The sequence below is a fragment of the Mustela nivalis genome (genome assembly GCF_964662115.1).
Source record: "Mustela nivalis genome assembly, chromosome: 8".
In the NCBI taxonomy this organism is placed as follows: domain Eukaryota; kingdom Metazoa; phylum Chordata; class Mammalia; order Carnivora; family Mustelidae; genus Mustela; species Mustela nivalis.
This window is the reverse complement of record NC_139027.1, coordinates 38,443,310-38,459,182: the sequence shown is the minus strand read 5'-3', so window position 1 is coordinate 38,459,182 and position 15,873 is coordinate 38,443,310. Positions and strand designations below refer to the sequence as shown.

Sequence of the window (15,873 nt, the reverse complement as noted above, 5' to 3'; positions counted from 1 at the left end):
TGAACCACAATCTTTATTCCAAAAGCTTTATCTATATGAAAGCCAGTACCAAATGACATACAACACACAGAAGAAATAAAAAACATACTATGGGAGACAAAGAACATTATATGCCTTTCATTGCTTCTAAAAAATTTCAACTGGAAAGCTTAATTTTAGACTTGAAACAGTTACGTGGGACTGTCATGCCAGAGCAGCCAGAGCATTTATGCAAAACACAAAGCCCTGAGAGACAGCCAAGGAAAGGACTCCTTAGGGGCCACAGTTCCGAAGCCCTTGTCTGAATTAGGGCAGTAGTGACCAGGGCCCTCAGCCATGGGGCCACCTCACTTGGATCTTCCATGGTTTGGTTACTGACTGTGTCTGTAAATTTCATCTGGACAAGTTACTACATGTGGATCTAGGGCTGTGTTCCGTATTTTAGGCAGGAATTTTACTGCCAATTATTTGGTAAACAGCCTATATGCAGCCTGCTTCCTCTCTGTTCTCATTTACTCATTTTTAAAAGAGCCTTCCTTCCTATAGCAGAGCATACTTAATATGGGCATTATCTTTAAGTATTTTTAACTGCAAATAGCTTTAAACTAGTTTTTTTTTTTAATTGTGTCAAGGTAGTCACCATAAAATATATCATTAGTTTTTGATGCAGTGTTTCAAGACTGTTTGCTTTAAATTAGTTTAATAGTTTTAAAGGAGTTGTACACTGTTAACTACTGAGAAACTGAAAATTGAAAATAAAAAAATGGTGACAAAAGCAGACAGAACCTCTTAAAGAGAAAAGCCACTGTAAATCCCTTAGCAAATTACAATTCATACAGCCCTATCTACAAATAATTTTTAAAATTCATAGTCTAAAATATAAACTTTTCTTCATTTTAAGTAAACTTTTCAATTAACAAGTGCCTTTAGAATGTTCCAAAACATGACAGAGAACAGCATTTTTTTCTTAAAACAAATAAGCTAAACTCTTCCCTAGTTATAGAGATGAATTTTGTTCACATAAGCAAAAAAACTAGCTTCAAAAAAAGTACTAGATTTTAAGTCTATGTCTAACCAAGTTACCTTTCATCTTTCAGCCAAATTTCATCCATTTTTTCTTGCCACTTTTCTGGTGGGGCTTCCAACCAAGCATTGAAATACCTAACAATCCCTGGATGGTCAAGCTTGGCTAAGGCTTTAACTTCCCGCATTACCTTTTCCCGAGCCAACTCCCTGAAATACAGAGAAAAAGACAACACCGAAGGTCACTCTTACTGGAAAAAGTAATCATATTTTTGGTGAGAGATAAGAAAATAAAATTCTCTCTTGAATCTAAAACTAGAAACAGATGACTTAGCCCTAGTGGCACAATTCTAAAAAGCCATACAGTTAAGTTTTAAAAACATGTATTTTAGGATTTTTTTTTCTTTTTATAGATATAAGTGCTATGAACACATTGCTTCATTCAAAAAAACTTTCCTGGATGACTAAAAATGAACGACTACAGACCATTAAAGATATAAAGACCACTTCTTAATGTTTGTCAATTCAATAGGGGGATGAATAGGTATAAGTGAACTATTCAGAAAAGAGAGCTCAGGAGGACAGCTCAGGAGGATGGAGAATAACCCTACTTGGTACATATGTAACTGGTGCATATTGCCATCCAAAAAACCTGTACTAGCATGTTTATTTGTTCAAAGCAAGCCTCAAATACTGAATATCACAGACAATGAAGTCTAGTTAGAAAAGCACCCAGATTTGATTTTCTGCTTTGATAATTTTTCTGGTAGATCTAATCTCACATTTCTAGGGATCCCACTAACTCTTCTCTATATCACCTTCAAGTGCTTTTCCTTGAGCCTTTGTTAGGTCATTTTGTGTAGTGCCATCCCTCTGCTACACTCTGTCGTGTGAGTGACAGCCTACTCTTCAATACCCAGCACAAATGTCATTACCTCCAAAAAGCGTGCCTCCTTCAATTTCAGTTACATCTGCACTTTTTCAAGAGAAGCTATTTACTATCCTAAGCCCCCAGGTCACAACCATTGTTGCACTGCAGTTGTTTGCATATATATTCAAAAGCCTCAAAGAGTCATTCGTTCTTGGAGGCAAAAACTTTGCTTAATTTCATATCCTACGTGGTGCCTGCATATATGGATACTTAAAGTACTCAAAAATTATATACCAAGGAAAAGAATTAGTCCCAAGGAGAATTAGTACATAAAATCCTCCCAGGCTTGTGTCCCTGTTGGACAGACTGATTAACTACCAGTTACAAAGACAACAAAGCAATCAGTGCACATTTAATCAAGAATCAATAGGAACTTACGGGCGCCTGGGTGGCTCAGTCAGTTAAGCGTTTGTCTTCGGTTCAGGTCATGATCAGGGTCCTGAGACTGAGCCCCATATCAGGTTCCCTGCTTAGTGGGGAGTATGCTTCTACCTCTCCCTCTGCCCCATCCCCCTGCTCTTGCTCTCTCTCCCTCCCTCCCTCTCTCTCAAATGAATAAATAAAAAATCTTTTTAAAAAATCAATAGGAGCTTTCTAAAATAGATGGAGAATGCATTACTCAAAGCCCATCATCTTAAGCATGAAACAGTTCTGAGTTAGAAATGCTACTTCTAGGAATCTATCCTATGAAAACAGATGTGGTCAAAAATTTATATAAAAGATGGACACTACAAAGTTGTTTTTAACTGCAACAAATTTGAAACACAAATATTTAACAATAAGAAACAGCTAAACAAAATATTTCCCATATATCAACTGGACTATTATCCAGCCATAAAATACTTTATTTCAGCATGTATACTCTTAGCCTATTGTTGACATGGAAATTGCCAAGGATACAATAAAGGAAGCAACAGATTAAGCTGTACTGTATTGTTAACTATGCTACTAACTAGGTAAATTTATGATCAGAAAAAAATAAAAGGAAATACCCCAAAATGGTAATAGTGAGCATTACTAGGAAGAGAAGACACAGAAGATTTTTAATATTTTTCCCTATTTTCCACAATACATGGGTTATTTTTAAATGGTGCTACATAGTAAATATGAGAGTCATCATAATCCACTTTGGAAAAGTCCTGAGTGTTTAAGAATCAAAAAACAAGGGCATATTTTTTTAAGTCAAGGCAAAGCAATCTAAGTACATCACCCCTTTTCGACGGCTGGTTACTTGGTGGCGCTTAGAAGCTAAGGTTCAGAAGGTCAGAAACAATGTTTTCTATATGTACAGACTATAGCAAGAAGGACATATTGCCTATGAGATGAGCAATATGGCGCAAGTTGCAAGCCCACTAACAACACCCTCCCTTACCTGTTGGGGAGGCGGATTCTCTTGATAGCATAATTGCAGTCATCTACTTTGTTTCTGGCTTCAAAGACGACTCCAAATCCACCACGACCCAAGCACTGAACTGGTTCAAAATCTGTTAGATAGCTTAAAAAGAAAAAAAAAAAAAGGAAATTTCATAAGGTAATAGTTCAATCTTACTTTATGATAGGTATATAAAGAGTACATAGACTCAGTAAGTCTCATAAAGCTTATTTTAATAAATTGTAGTTTAAATTCGACTACTAGCATTCTTTGCTCTTCTGTTTAAATAAATGAAGCAAACCTATTCTAACTTCTTTGTAGGAAATTTATAAAAAATAAAAAAGCTACTGTTTATTGGGATTGTTTTTACAGCAACTGTACTACTGTTCTAACCTGTCCAGCACTTTCCATCACCTACCAAAATATTCTACCCTTCCTTCTCTAAACTTCTGCCTTCTGTCGCATTCTGCACTCAATTAGAAAAACACAGCTTAGGGGCATCTGGATGGCTCAGTCAGTTAAGCATCCTGCTCCTGGCTTTGGCTCAGGTGCTGATCTCAGGGTCCTGGGATCAAGCTCATGTCAGGCTTTGCATTCAGTGGGGAATCTGCTTGAGGACTCTCTCTCTCTCTTTCTCTCCCTCTGTCTGTCCCCCCACTCCTCACTGCCTTCTGTTGCGTGCACACTCTTTCTCAAATAAATAAATAAATCTTAAAAAAAAAAAAAGAAAAAGCACAGTTTAATTTTATGTCAGTCTCTATAAATTCTATTAAAAAAATGTAATCAATCCTATTAAATATTGTTCTTTTCTTTTAGCCAGAAATCTTTCTAGTAACCAAAGCTGTGTGGAATCAGCTGGGTGGCTTCAAGAGTCAGTGTGCTCACCACCAGAGGAATTCAGACAGAAGCTAACTCCGCATCTGTGACTTACAGGCTGACACACACATTGTAGCCGCATCTCCCTTCCGCACCTGACTTCTTCACTCTGCGCTCCAGATTCCAGCCGATTGTACCAGGCTCTCTCCCAGCTTTGGGGCTTTTGCTTCTGAGATGCTCTACTGAGATGGCCTATTTCTTAGTACTTAATGAACCTCTGTTTTCCCTTTATTCTGGAACCTTCCTAGACCTGTCTCAATGTTCTCATAGCACTTTGCACATAGTTTTTTGAACTATTTAAACATAATCTCAATAGCTTGCAGCTATTTGTGGAAAGCTCGCTCTCCCTGCTGCCTCTGTATTGTGGGGGCCTTGAGTGCAGGAAGGCATTCATACTTCTTTTTGTACTTCCAGAACTTGGCCTTACCTGTCAAGTGGAAGGTCTAACAAATCTCAGTCAGATAATAAATGAAAAAATAAATGAACACATGCACGCTCTAGAAGTTGTTCTTCCAGCCATATGGGGGAGAGTTGAATTCGATTATCTTTATTGTCTCTCAAAAGGCTAAGTTTATTACTTTAGGATTTGCACACTCATTCATTTAGTAGTTGGCTCAGCTGGTTACAGCACAGAGCTGAGGAGAGGCAATCGATCCCAATCCTCTGTGGGCCAATTACCTTCACAGAGAATGAAGAACGATAATCTGCGTCCCTAAAAATAGCTAGTCAAGGCACTTCGGTACAGATCCATCTCCCCAACTACATAGCTCATGAAATTCACATCCTACTCCTGCAGGGCCAATTGCATTATTGTCCTATATTAAAGAAAATAAATACGTCTTCTAAAAAGAGAGACATCTTATATATGATTATAGACTCTATAAAATGAAGTATCATCTTGTCGAAGGTCCCAACTCACAATGACCAAGTTCAGACTTGAATTCATGACTGAACCTAGAGCTCAGGTTCTTTATGATGCCCACCATATAGCAGGCATTCAATAAACATTAGGCATTAGCATAGAGCCACCTGGATTTGAAAAACAATCAGCTGTACTCGCCACATTGAATAAAGTGAAAGGAAAACTAAATTGAATTCAATTGCAGAGTACATTATTCCAGTTCTCCTCACAAGAGCCTTACAGATGTAAGTTTATTCACTCCACCTACTCCTCCCTGTCTTTCCCTAAATCTTCCTTAACTCACAATTTAAGGTTCAATGAAAATGTGACCTCACGTACAATGCCCTCTTGAATCATTACAACCAGTGCCTAAGTCACTTAGTTTGCTGCTTTTTTTAGCTGTTTGTTTAGTCCAGTATTATCTTCCCTCATAGACTTTAAGCCCCTCTGGCACAGGCCCAGTCTTTTTATTTCTCCCAAAGCCAGAAATGAAAGTCCTGCACTCGGATGTTCAGAGTAAATGCTGAATAAAATGCTGAATGACCCGTGAATGGCTTCGGTGGCGGATTACCGCGTGAGAGTTGTCAGGTCCCTAGTTTCTCCCTCTCTCTGCCTGCTGCTGTTGCCGGCCACTGACATAATTAGTTACAGCATCTTTATCAGAAAGGGTTCTAAATCCTTTGCCATTTCTTAGTCACCTGGTAAATTCTGCTCTGGGAAACTTGTAGCCAAAACAAATGGATTACAGTCAATTCTCAGCTTGTGATAATACAGTATGAATGCAGCTTAGATAAATTATGTCTACACATCATCTAAGTATCACATATTTTTTCACTGTAATTTTCAATCTTTTCTGTCATAAAACCATTACCCTAGATATTAAGCAGTAAGGTTCTGTATCTCTTCCTTGTCCCCATATCACCAAGCACTAAGTATGATATCAAAACAAAGGGAAAATATATAAAAACAAAGGGAAAATGTAGGAGTAAACCATGTAATATGAAAAGGGAAACACAGCTCCACTTCCTGTACCACAAAGCATGAAAACCTGACCAATGCTAACAGATTCTCTACTTTTATTTTACCTTCAAATTATTTGAATTGCCTACTTTTTATGTGACTCACCTCCCTCTTCTAATTTAAAAATGACCTACTGGTGTATTTCCCCCCATTTTTCTACGTCTTATCTAGACAGAATAAAGACTAAATAAATAATTGAAGATTAAGTAACATATAGAGATTTAATCACACTCTAATAACACAATAATAATTTGGTTCTGTTCATACCAAGCCCAGTACACAATACACCTTTGATAATAAAGTTATGTGAATAAGAACTTAATTTTGAACTTCTATAACACTATTTTTATACCTCTTAGGATACATATCACTGTGAATAAATTTAAGTTACTTCAGGGCTAAGTCTTTGTTTTACTTCCCTGGATATTGACACATTAAAGGAAAAGTTAAACAAGATCTTGATGATCAAGAGGTCATTTCTTCCCTGATTCAAGCAGCTGTCACACGAAGCTGTAGCAAACACGTACATACTTTATATATGACAAGACTCTTACCGTGATACATATCCAGAATTTTTTATGTCATTCCAGCTACTGTCCTTAGCTTCTCCATTGACAGAATCATATTTACTTTCAGTTTGGCACTGAGTTTCAGATTCCTTCCTTTGCTAACAAGGTGGGGGAAAAAAATCACTATCAAAACTGAACTGCAGTTAGCTAACAATCTTAAGCTATAAAATAACATTTAAAAAATAAATAACAGGGACAAAAAGAAAAGTATTATAAGAACACAGAATACAGCATTTCCCTTGTCAGTGAGAAGTGAAATGGGAGGGGTATAGGCCAGATGGGAAGAGGTTGAGAAGAGAGGGTGGTAAGTCAGGAGAGATGAGAGGATGGGTAACACTGACTTCATGGTGAAACTTAAGTAAATGTCCCCTTAGCCCCCACCACACACACTATTCTCCCAACACTCTGAAATACATTAGATTCTGAAAAATGTCTTACTCTGTGAGGATGAGGATGGAAAAGTCTACGCACAATAAAAGTTGTTGCTATGATACAAAACAGAATAGTTCCAACTATTTCTTTCCACCAGTGTAAGAGGAGGACAGGATCCTTTTTGCGAATGTTCTTGCTGTAATTTGGGTTATCGAGGAATCGGACTGTGATCTGTGTGCTCCGTTTGCTCCTCTCCCTCTTGTAATATGGTAGATAATAACCATTATCTTCAAAAACAAACATAAAAATACATATAAAAACAAAAAACAAACACAAAAACATAAAAGATTTTTTTTTAAAAAGATAAACCAATACACAGTCTCCTTTAGTTGTTAAAAATTATCTGTTTTCCCGTCACTTCTATTACTAATTCCTTTTATTAAAGTTTCATCTCTTCCTTAGCACTTTTCAATAGCCTCATTACCCTACTTTTTCTTTTTTCCTACACAAACATATTTTCCTTTATCCCATAGCATCATAGATTTTTTTTTGTACTAATTAATAAGACTAGCAAAAAACCTTAAGGGCCACCTTATTTGTTACCTCATTAATAATCCAGTTCTTTAAATGCAAGAAAGAATTAGTACTCAATCTTTCTTCAAGGTTTTTAAGCTTTACTCTCATTAGGCATTAATGATATACAAATTTTACCATAAATTATTCTTTGCAAACTCAGAAGAAAATTGCTCTAACAGTCTCCTTGGTTCATTTTAAGCTGTCAAAAGGAGGATGTCCTAGAAAGCAGCCTGACTGTTTGGCTTCTATTTTGTAGTACCTGGACAGACTACATAATTCTCTCTTATCCTGTATTTGGATCAGCATCAGATAAAGACTGTTGCTTCTAGGTCAGAGTCCTGTGTTTCTGTCAATTGGAAAATTTTACAATAACTTCCCATTACTGGCATCTAAGGTGAACTCTTAAGGAGTCTCTTTTTGTCTAATGCAGACTGACAATTTTTTTTTTATATCTAACTATTCAAAGTCCTTCCATGGCTGAATGCATCCTAACCTTAAATACCCTGGAATGTATTTCCGGTCAAATTTCACCTACTCTTGACTTTTGCACTAATTTCTCTTGTTGGAGGACAAAATTAAAACCCCCTCATTTTATAGTGTTTTCATTTAGCATTATAGGAAACACCTATTTTCTTCATTACTCAGGCTTATATTATACAGATTACATTAGACAGGCTGATAACTAAAAGAAAGCTAATCACAAGAATTAATGCTTACTGAACACTTACTATTTGCCAGACACAGTGCTAGTTAAGATTATACGTACATTATCTCATTTAGAAGTTATAGCAATCGAATAAATAAATATCAGGATTACTATCCTTGCTTTACAGATGAAGGAACCACGAGGCAGTAAGTTAGGTGTGCCCAACCTAGTATGTGGCAAAACTGGGATTTGAACCCTGGCACTCTAACTCTGGAACTTACACCTTTGGCCACCATTCATACCATTCCTCCGAGGATATTTTCGACCTTCCAAATGACTACCGTTCATTTGAATTCTACTAATTAATTTCAAATTAATAAATAAACTAAGAGGAAAAATGAAACTCATCATTTTCAATGCAAGCTTCATCACACTTACCATATGGGTACTGCAAGATTGAAAGTGCGCCATTACTGTACTCTTCATGAGAAAACTTATCGTTACTAAGACATTTGTCAAATTCATCAGACCCTACCAAGACAGGAGTTCTGGAAGGAGAATCTAAAAGAAAATGGTAAAATCTTAACTGTTAAAACTTCAGTGAAAATGTAGGTACTTCATTCATTCAAAAAAACAGGTTTTCAATCACAGTTCTGTTCAAATATGTTAAGTAAATGGCTCAAGGTTCCTTCCCCTTGAAAAGCAATCTTTTAGTGGGTTAAAGCCTCTGCCTTTGCCTCAGGTCATGATCCCAGGGTTCTGGGTTGAAGCCCTGCATCAGGCTCCCTGCTGAGCAGAGAGCCTGCTTCCTCCTCTCTCTCTGCCTGTCTCTCTGCCTACTTGTGATCTCTGTCTGTCAAATAAATAAATAAATAAAATCTTAAAAAAAAAAAAAAAGGCAGTCTTTTAGAGAAGATGAGTCATTTAAATAAGTAATTAAAATAGGATGTGACATATGCGATCAAAACCATATGCAAGCTATGGAAAGATAACCGAAGGAAATGATAGCTTACTATTTGACTTCAACTCATTTATTTTTTATTTTTTTAAAGATTTTATTTATTCATTTGATAGAGAGAAATCACAAGTAGATGGAGAGGCAGGCAGAGAGAGAGAGAGGGAAGCAGGCTCCCTGCTGAGCAGAGAGCCTGATGTGGGACTTGATCCCAGAACCCTGAGATCATGACCTGAGCCGAAGGCAGCGGCTTAACCCACTGAGCCACCCAGGCGCCCTGACTTCAACTTATTTAAATGTCTCAAAGCATATGATGTAATAACCAGATAATGTTTCATAAATATTCTTAAAAATTTTTTTTATTGAATAACAAAGAGAGAGAGCATGTGAGCGAGTACAGGGGGTGGGGAGAGGGAGAGGGAGTGAGAGAATCTCAGGCAGGCTCCATGCCCAACACAGAGCCCAAAGTGGGCTCAATCCCAGAACTCTGAGATCATGACCCAAGCCAAAATCAAGAGTTGGAAACTCAACCAACTGAGCCCCTAGTGCCTTTGTTTCATAAACATGAAACAGGTGCCCCTGTTTCATAAATATATTTTTTTAAAGATTTTATTTATTTATTTGACAGAGAGAGAGAGCTCATAAGTAGGCAGAGAGGCAGGCAGAGAGAGAGAGAGAGAGAGAGAGAGGAGGAAGCAGGCTCCCTGCTGAGCAGAGAGCCCTATGCGGGGATTGATCCCAGGACCATGAGACCCATAAATTCTTAATATGTTAAGAGCTAAATGATACATAGTCATAGTCAGCAAATGGCTAAGAGTGTTTCTATGTTGTCTAGAGAAATACTTTATTAACACTGATTTCTTTAGAAGCAGCTGCTGTTTTAATGAAATCAATCTGTAAAAGATCATTCAAATTCTCCGACATCTGAAATACCTACCTAGTGTGTCAGAAAATACAGAGTATATAAAAGTTGTAATCTCTGTGGTATTCAATACTAGGACAAAGACAGTCATGATAAGGCCTCTGAACATCTCAATAATACTACAAAAGTTCATAATTCACTTACGAATTAAGGGTTTCCATTTGATTGTTGGCAAAGGCATAATTGCATACTCATTATTGACAGATTCCAAGGCCTTGGGACTTGTAGGAAACTTTTCTGAAATTCTGACTGATGACTGCAGATACAACTGACCTCGGAACATTCCTGAATCAATGAGAACATTGTCAATTATATTTAGAATCAAGCACCAATTTTTTTCAAAAAGGTTAATTTTCATTTAGTACAGTTAGATTCATTCATTATTTCTTCATGTGCTTCATAAGACTTTTCAAAGAAGAATCAAGCCTCAAATACTCGAATGCAACTCAAAGGTTATTTAACAAAAATAGGAAAGGAAAGTTATACATAAGTTACAATGTTTCTCACTATATAGTAATTGTCAATAGTTACTGGAACTTCCAGTAAGGAAGTTCAAATAAATCACTGGACACTTATAAAACTAACAGCTTAGATGAAGTAACTTTCTTTTTAAGGAAACCAAAACACCTGTTATTCCAGAAGTACTGCTAACACATCAGTTAAATACTATCACGATACATGTGTGACATGTTATTCTTCCAAATGCTTGCATTTCATTGAGATTGAGGAGTGGGTAGCACACTGACAGAGCTTAAAAGAATTTTATGAGTATCTGACCACCAACACTAGTGCAAATAATGAGACTCAAAAGTTTGCAAATTTTATTTTGTAAAGGCCTCCAATTGCCCAAGCACATAAGAAGTTTGTTACTATTTTTCAGATAAGTTGTAAATATACACAGAAAAAAAAAAACCCATAATCTTTAAGCGGGGGCAAATTGACGTAGATGCAAATACAAACGTAGAAAGTTTTAGAATCTAAGGATATATGAGTAATTCACAGCATGTTGTATCATGGAAACATTTCTAAGACTTTCTAATAGGGTCTTAGAGGAAAAGAATATACCAGAGTAATTCAAAGTTTCAGAATTGGATAAATGAAAAAAACCCAGTAGGTATGGAAATCAAAGTATAAATCTTAAGGGCAATCTAAGCCAGGGAATGTATTTAGGAATTAAAACTGCTATAGGCATACTTGAGGTAGAAAAGAACAACGCAGGAGTAAAATTAAGTGTCATTAAGTCCTATCACTACATAAGAGACATCTACTCACCCAAGTAAACGCTGTTTTCTGTGGCTCCTCGAGCAGCTTCTACAATGTCTTCTTCATCTTCTAAAACTTCATTGTTAGATGCATAACTTGTATCATCAAAAAGACTGATAGGAATGACTTTTCCATCCTTAACCAACCAAGCAGATGCAATGGGAGTACAAAACTAAACAAAAATAGAAAAGAAATTTTACATTATTTCAAGCAGTATTTATGTAGTTCAACTCCTAAAATGGCATTTAAAAACCACAAGTTTTAAAATTTTTTCCAGATTTCCCATGTATAACTAATAAATAAAAATGTATATATTTACAGTATAAATGCCACATTTTGACATATGTATACATTATGAAATGATTAGCACAATCAAGCACCTAAGTGGCTCAGTCAGTTAAGTATCTGCCTTTGGCTCACATCATAATCCCAGGGCCCTGGGATCGAGCCTTGCATTGGGCTTCTTGCTCAGCAGGGAGCCTGCTTCTCCCTCTCCCTCTGCCTGCCTCTCTGCCTACTTGTGCTCTCTCTCTCTCTCTCTCTGTCAAATAAAATCTTAAAAAAAAAAAATCTACCCTCTTCATTTCACAATGTATATGCATATTAAATTCTCATCTATACACCTCAGCTGGTGTAAGTGTCTGTCCAACTCTTGATCTCAGCTTAGGTCCTGATTTTGGAATCGTGAGTTCAAGCCCTGCATTGAGATCTACTCTAAGCAAATTTCAAATATATAATATAGTATTATTAACTAGAGTCACCACACTGTACATTACATCTTCAGAACTTATTCTTCATGCATAACTGAAATCTTGTACCCTTTGACCAACATCTCTCCATTCTCCTATCACCACCCCCTCCAGCCCTTGGCAACTACCATTCTACTCTCTGTTCTGTGAGTTCAACTTTTTAAAATTCCATGAGTAAGTAAGATCATGCACTATTTATCCTTCTATGCCTGGCTTATTTCACTTAGCATAACATCCTCCAGGTTCATCCATGTTTTTGCAAATGACAGCATTTCCCTCTTCCAGGATGGATAATATTCTACTGTGTACATATACACACCCCATTTTCTTTATCCATTCATTTACTGATGGACACCTGGGCTCCTTCTATATCTTGGCTACTGTGAACAGCAAAGCACTGAACATGGCAGTACAGATATCTCCTTAAGATACCGATCTGACTCCCTTTGACTATCTTCCCAGAAACAGGATGGCTGGATCATAGGGTAGCTCTCTTTTCAATTTTTTGAAAGCACTCTTCTCCCCGGTGGCTGCACCACTTCACACCCCCAGCAGCAGGGCACAGAGATACAAACATCCTCACCAGCACTTGTCTTCTGTGGTCTTTTTCAGAAGAGTCATTCTAATACGTGTGACTTCTTTAAAGTGCTTCTTAAAGCATAGAGAATGGGCTAAGAATCCAAAATGACAGTTTTTTCCCTCTACCCAAAAAGTCTGGTCAAACTGGGAAAGGAAAAAATGTATTTACAGATGTTCAGTGGTCTCTAGTACCTGGTATTCCCATTCCAGATGTCCTCCCTTCTTGTTAAATGCCATAACCTTCCAGTCAGCAACTGAGACCTTTATCACTGTGTCCATCATGGCGGCTTCCTGGTCTTCCACATCTGAAATAATTTTAGACCCTTCTTTGTTCCCACTGGGCTTTAGGGTGCTTTCAATAAATCCGGCTCTAGTTTCCATGTCTGGAATATACCGAAGTTCAAAGTGGCCAACACTGAAATTCCACCTTAAATTTACAAAGGTTTATTTTAGAAATTTACACTTAAGTAAATGGACCAAATAATACAGAACAGTTCTACATTCAAGAAGCGAACACTAAAACGTTGCCATGAGAAAAAAAAACTCAACAGCATTTTCTGAATTGCTCTGCTGGTTTTTGCCACAAGAGGGCATCACTTCGTTCTGATCCTTTAGAAACAATGTTTCTAAGTTACAAACCAAAAATGGCTGTGGGACACCTCAAAAATTAACAAATTACATTTCCAAATCAGAATGATTTTTTCCAGACACACTAAAGTCACCTTAAAATGAGGGTAGCAGCAGTCTGCTTTCTTTACTAAAGTTGTGCACATTTCATTCAAGTGCAAAGAAATTAATACATTCCAATAAACCAATTACACAGCAAGTTGAATGCATCAATTTTGTATTTATATGAAAACATAGCCCTGAAAGGCAATATCACCCAGTGCACCAAGCCTGAAGGTCATACCACCTCAGTTTCAATCTGAGATCTCTCCTGAGATCTGGCAAGTCATAGAACCTTTCTTGTGTTTCAGTGTCCTCATTCATAAAGTGGCAGTAATAAGGTTTCCACTATAATCAATATACAGAAAAATCACTTAACCAATGACAATATAATAACCTGTCATTTAGATATAAAATGGCTTAATAATCCTGACATCTATTTAAAAAATATACTTAAGGAACACTGATCTTAGACCCTAGACTCTTCCCATTCTGGTGATTCAAAATTCTGTTAAGCTGGACATCTGTTTCTATTGGTGGCTGGACACCTAGCAGGCACTCAAATACTTAAGGAAACAAAACCCAATCAGGATAAAGAAGGTCAGGTTGCCAGCAGATGCAAAGCCCTATTCATAGTCCAGTGAACATAGAAATATTTTCTTAACTGAGTTTGAGAAAACAGGAAAGGAAACTGAATTATATTGCATCAGACTAGACAAAAATCTGAAAGTTTGGTTCACTTTCAAAAGATAGAAAGATGAGATCTCAAATGATTTTTACTACAGCAAGTTAAAATTTAAAAAAGTTAAAAAAAAAAAATCCAGCATGTGATTTAGGACCAGCACATGTTATCTAATCATATTGCTTTTTAATCACATATTTAAATGTAAAAATTACATAAAGAATTCATTATTTGAAAAGGGAAACAAAAAGGTACTTGACCAAACTGAAATGCGTTCTAAAAATGGGGTTGTCAAACACACTGTGAAACTACTTACTAGATGGAACTACAGTGTTAGAGACCCACGTTGAAATAAAGCACATTAACTTTGTCTTAAGAGTGCTCTGCATTCAAAGAACTTTGACCAGTGAAGCTGTCACTGTATGGGCCTCACCTGGTTACTGCCTCCAGAGCCTAGAGTGAGAGTTTCAACTTGGAATATGTTAATAATCATGAGACCATTTTTGATTTAAGGCCTACATTTCTCTTAAAAGAGTTGTATGTTTTAAGGACATGAACAGAGTTCAGGAAATCTCCATAAAGAAAAATCAAATAAATCTGGGGCTTGCTGAACTTGTAATTATCAACAGGAACGTTCTCTGAACACATACTTCTCGTTGCCACTGCGAGGTCCGACAGCTCTGACAGTTTTCTGGGAGCGTTGCAGAAGAAGGATGTCTTCTTGTTCCATATCATCATTATCCCATTGGCGACAACCCAAAGCTGAACAGATGTACCTCACCTGAAAAAGACAGAAATAAATTTTGTGAAAAATATAAGTTACAGGAGATCAGAGACATTAAAAGAATCAAGAATCTCTAAGAAATACCCAAGTATTAAGAAGCATCAGTTAGACTACCAACTCCTAAAATAAGTTACTTAGAACCATAAAGGAAACAAGAAATATTTAGTTCAGGGAATGACTTTAAGGATTTAGATAATTTTAGTTTTATTTGGGGCATTTCTATGGAATACATGAAAAGAACAGAACCAGTTGTGATCTCCTAGCAATAATATCATTAATAAAACTCCAGGTGAGTTTAAAAAAATCAGCTTCAGAGTTTCCATTTGATGGAAGTATTAGGTTGTTTAAAGACTTAAACTTTACCAAACAGATATTGTATTTAAAAGTGCCTCCTTCAAATCTTCATTAGAAAGAAAAAGGAATCTTCACATGATCTGAACTAAAATCCTCCCAGAAAAGAGCATACCTGCTAGACTACCAGAAATTTGTAGCAGCACATCAAATCAGAGAACCAGATGATTGGGTTCAATCCCACTGTTTTACAAATGAGAATACTGAAGGCAACAGAGGATCCCAAGACCTCCTCAGTACAACGCTGATGTGGGGAGTGGGGAAGGCAGAAAAGTGTCAGCAAGAGCAAGGAGGGGCTATGGGCCTAACACTTAGATAAGGAATCACTAATGTTCGAAAAATTCAAGGGTCAAAAGTCATTTTTCTACTCTTCCCTGCTTTAGTCTTGTCTATATATAAAATATTCACATATCAAAGTTAAGGGATTAAAAAAGATTTTTACTTTTCTTCAAAGGATGTTTTTAGTTATTCCTAATAAGAGATCTATAGTATAAGACCCAATCTTAGAAGCAGATTATGATTGTATCCTAAAAACTAACGTTAGAGAAAATCTAGGTCTTGATAGTATAACTTTATCATCAGACAGACCTAAGTCAAATTTAACCTCAGACATTTCTGAACTTTTTATAGTCTCAGTTTTCTCATCTGTAAAATGAG

The 15,873-nt window shown here is 36.7% G+C and overlaps 1 protein-coding gene across 2 annotated transcripts in view; it reads right to left on the bottom strand.

The window, feature by feature from the left end:
- Nucleotides 1–15,873, bottom strand: part of EIF2AK3 (eukaryotic translation initiation factor 2 alpha kinase 3) — a 65,590-nt gene that overhangs the window by 16,060 nt on the left and 33,657 nt on the right. Inside the window, exons 4-12 of one of the 2 annotated variants that reach the window (XM_082745418.1) lie at nt 14,732–14,862; nt 12,926–13,160; nt 11,415–11,577; nt 10,287–10,427; nt 8,704–8,826; nt 7,110–7,330; nt 6,657–6,769; nt 3,306–3,428; nt 1,063–1,212 (exon numbers count right to left, since the gene is read on the bottom strand). In XM_082745418.1, the coding sequence (XP_082601544.1) occupies nt 1,063–1,212; nt 3,306–3,428; nt 6,657–6,769; nt 7,110–7,330; nt 8,704–8,826; nt 10,287–10,427; nt 11,415–11,577; nt 12,926–13,160; nt 14,732–14,862 (1,400 nt within the window). Of the gene's footprint in view, nt 1–1,062; nt 1,213–3,305; nt 3,429–6,656; nt 6,770–7,109; nt 7,331–8,703; nt 8,827–10,286; nt 10,428–11,414; nt 11,578–12,925; nt 13,161–13,471; nt 13,748–14,731; nt 14,863–15,873 lie in introns of those variants that run through there. The other variant, XM_082745419.1, reaches the window with a different exon arrangement.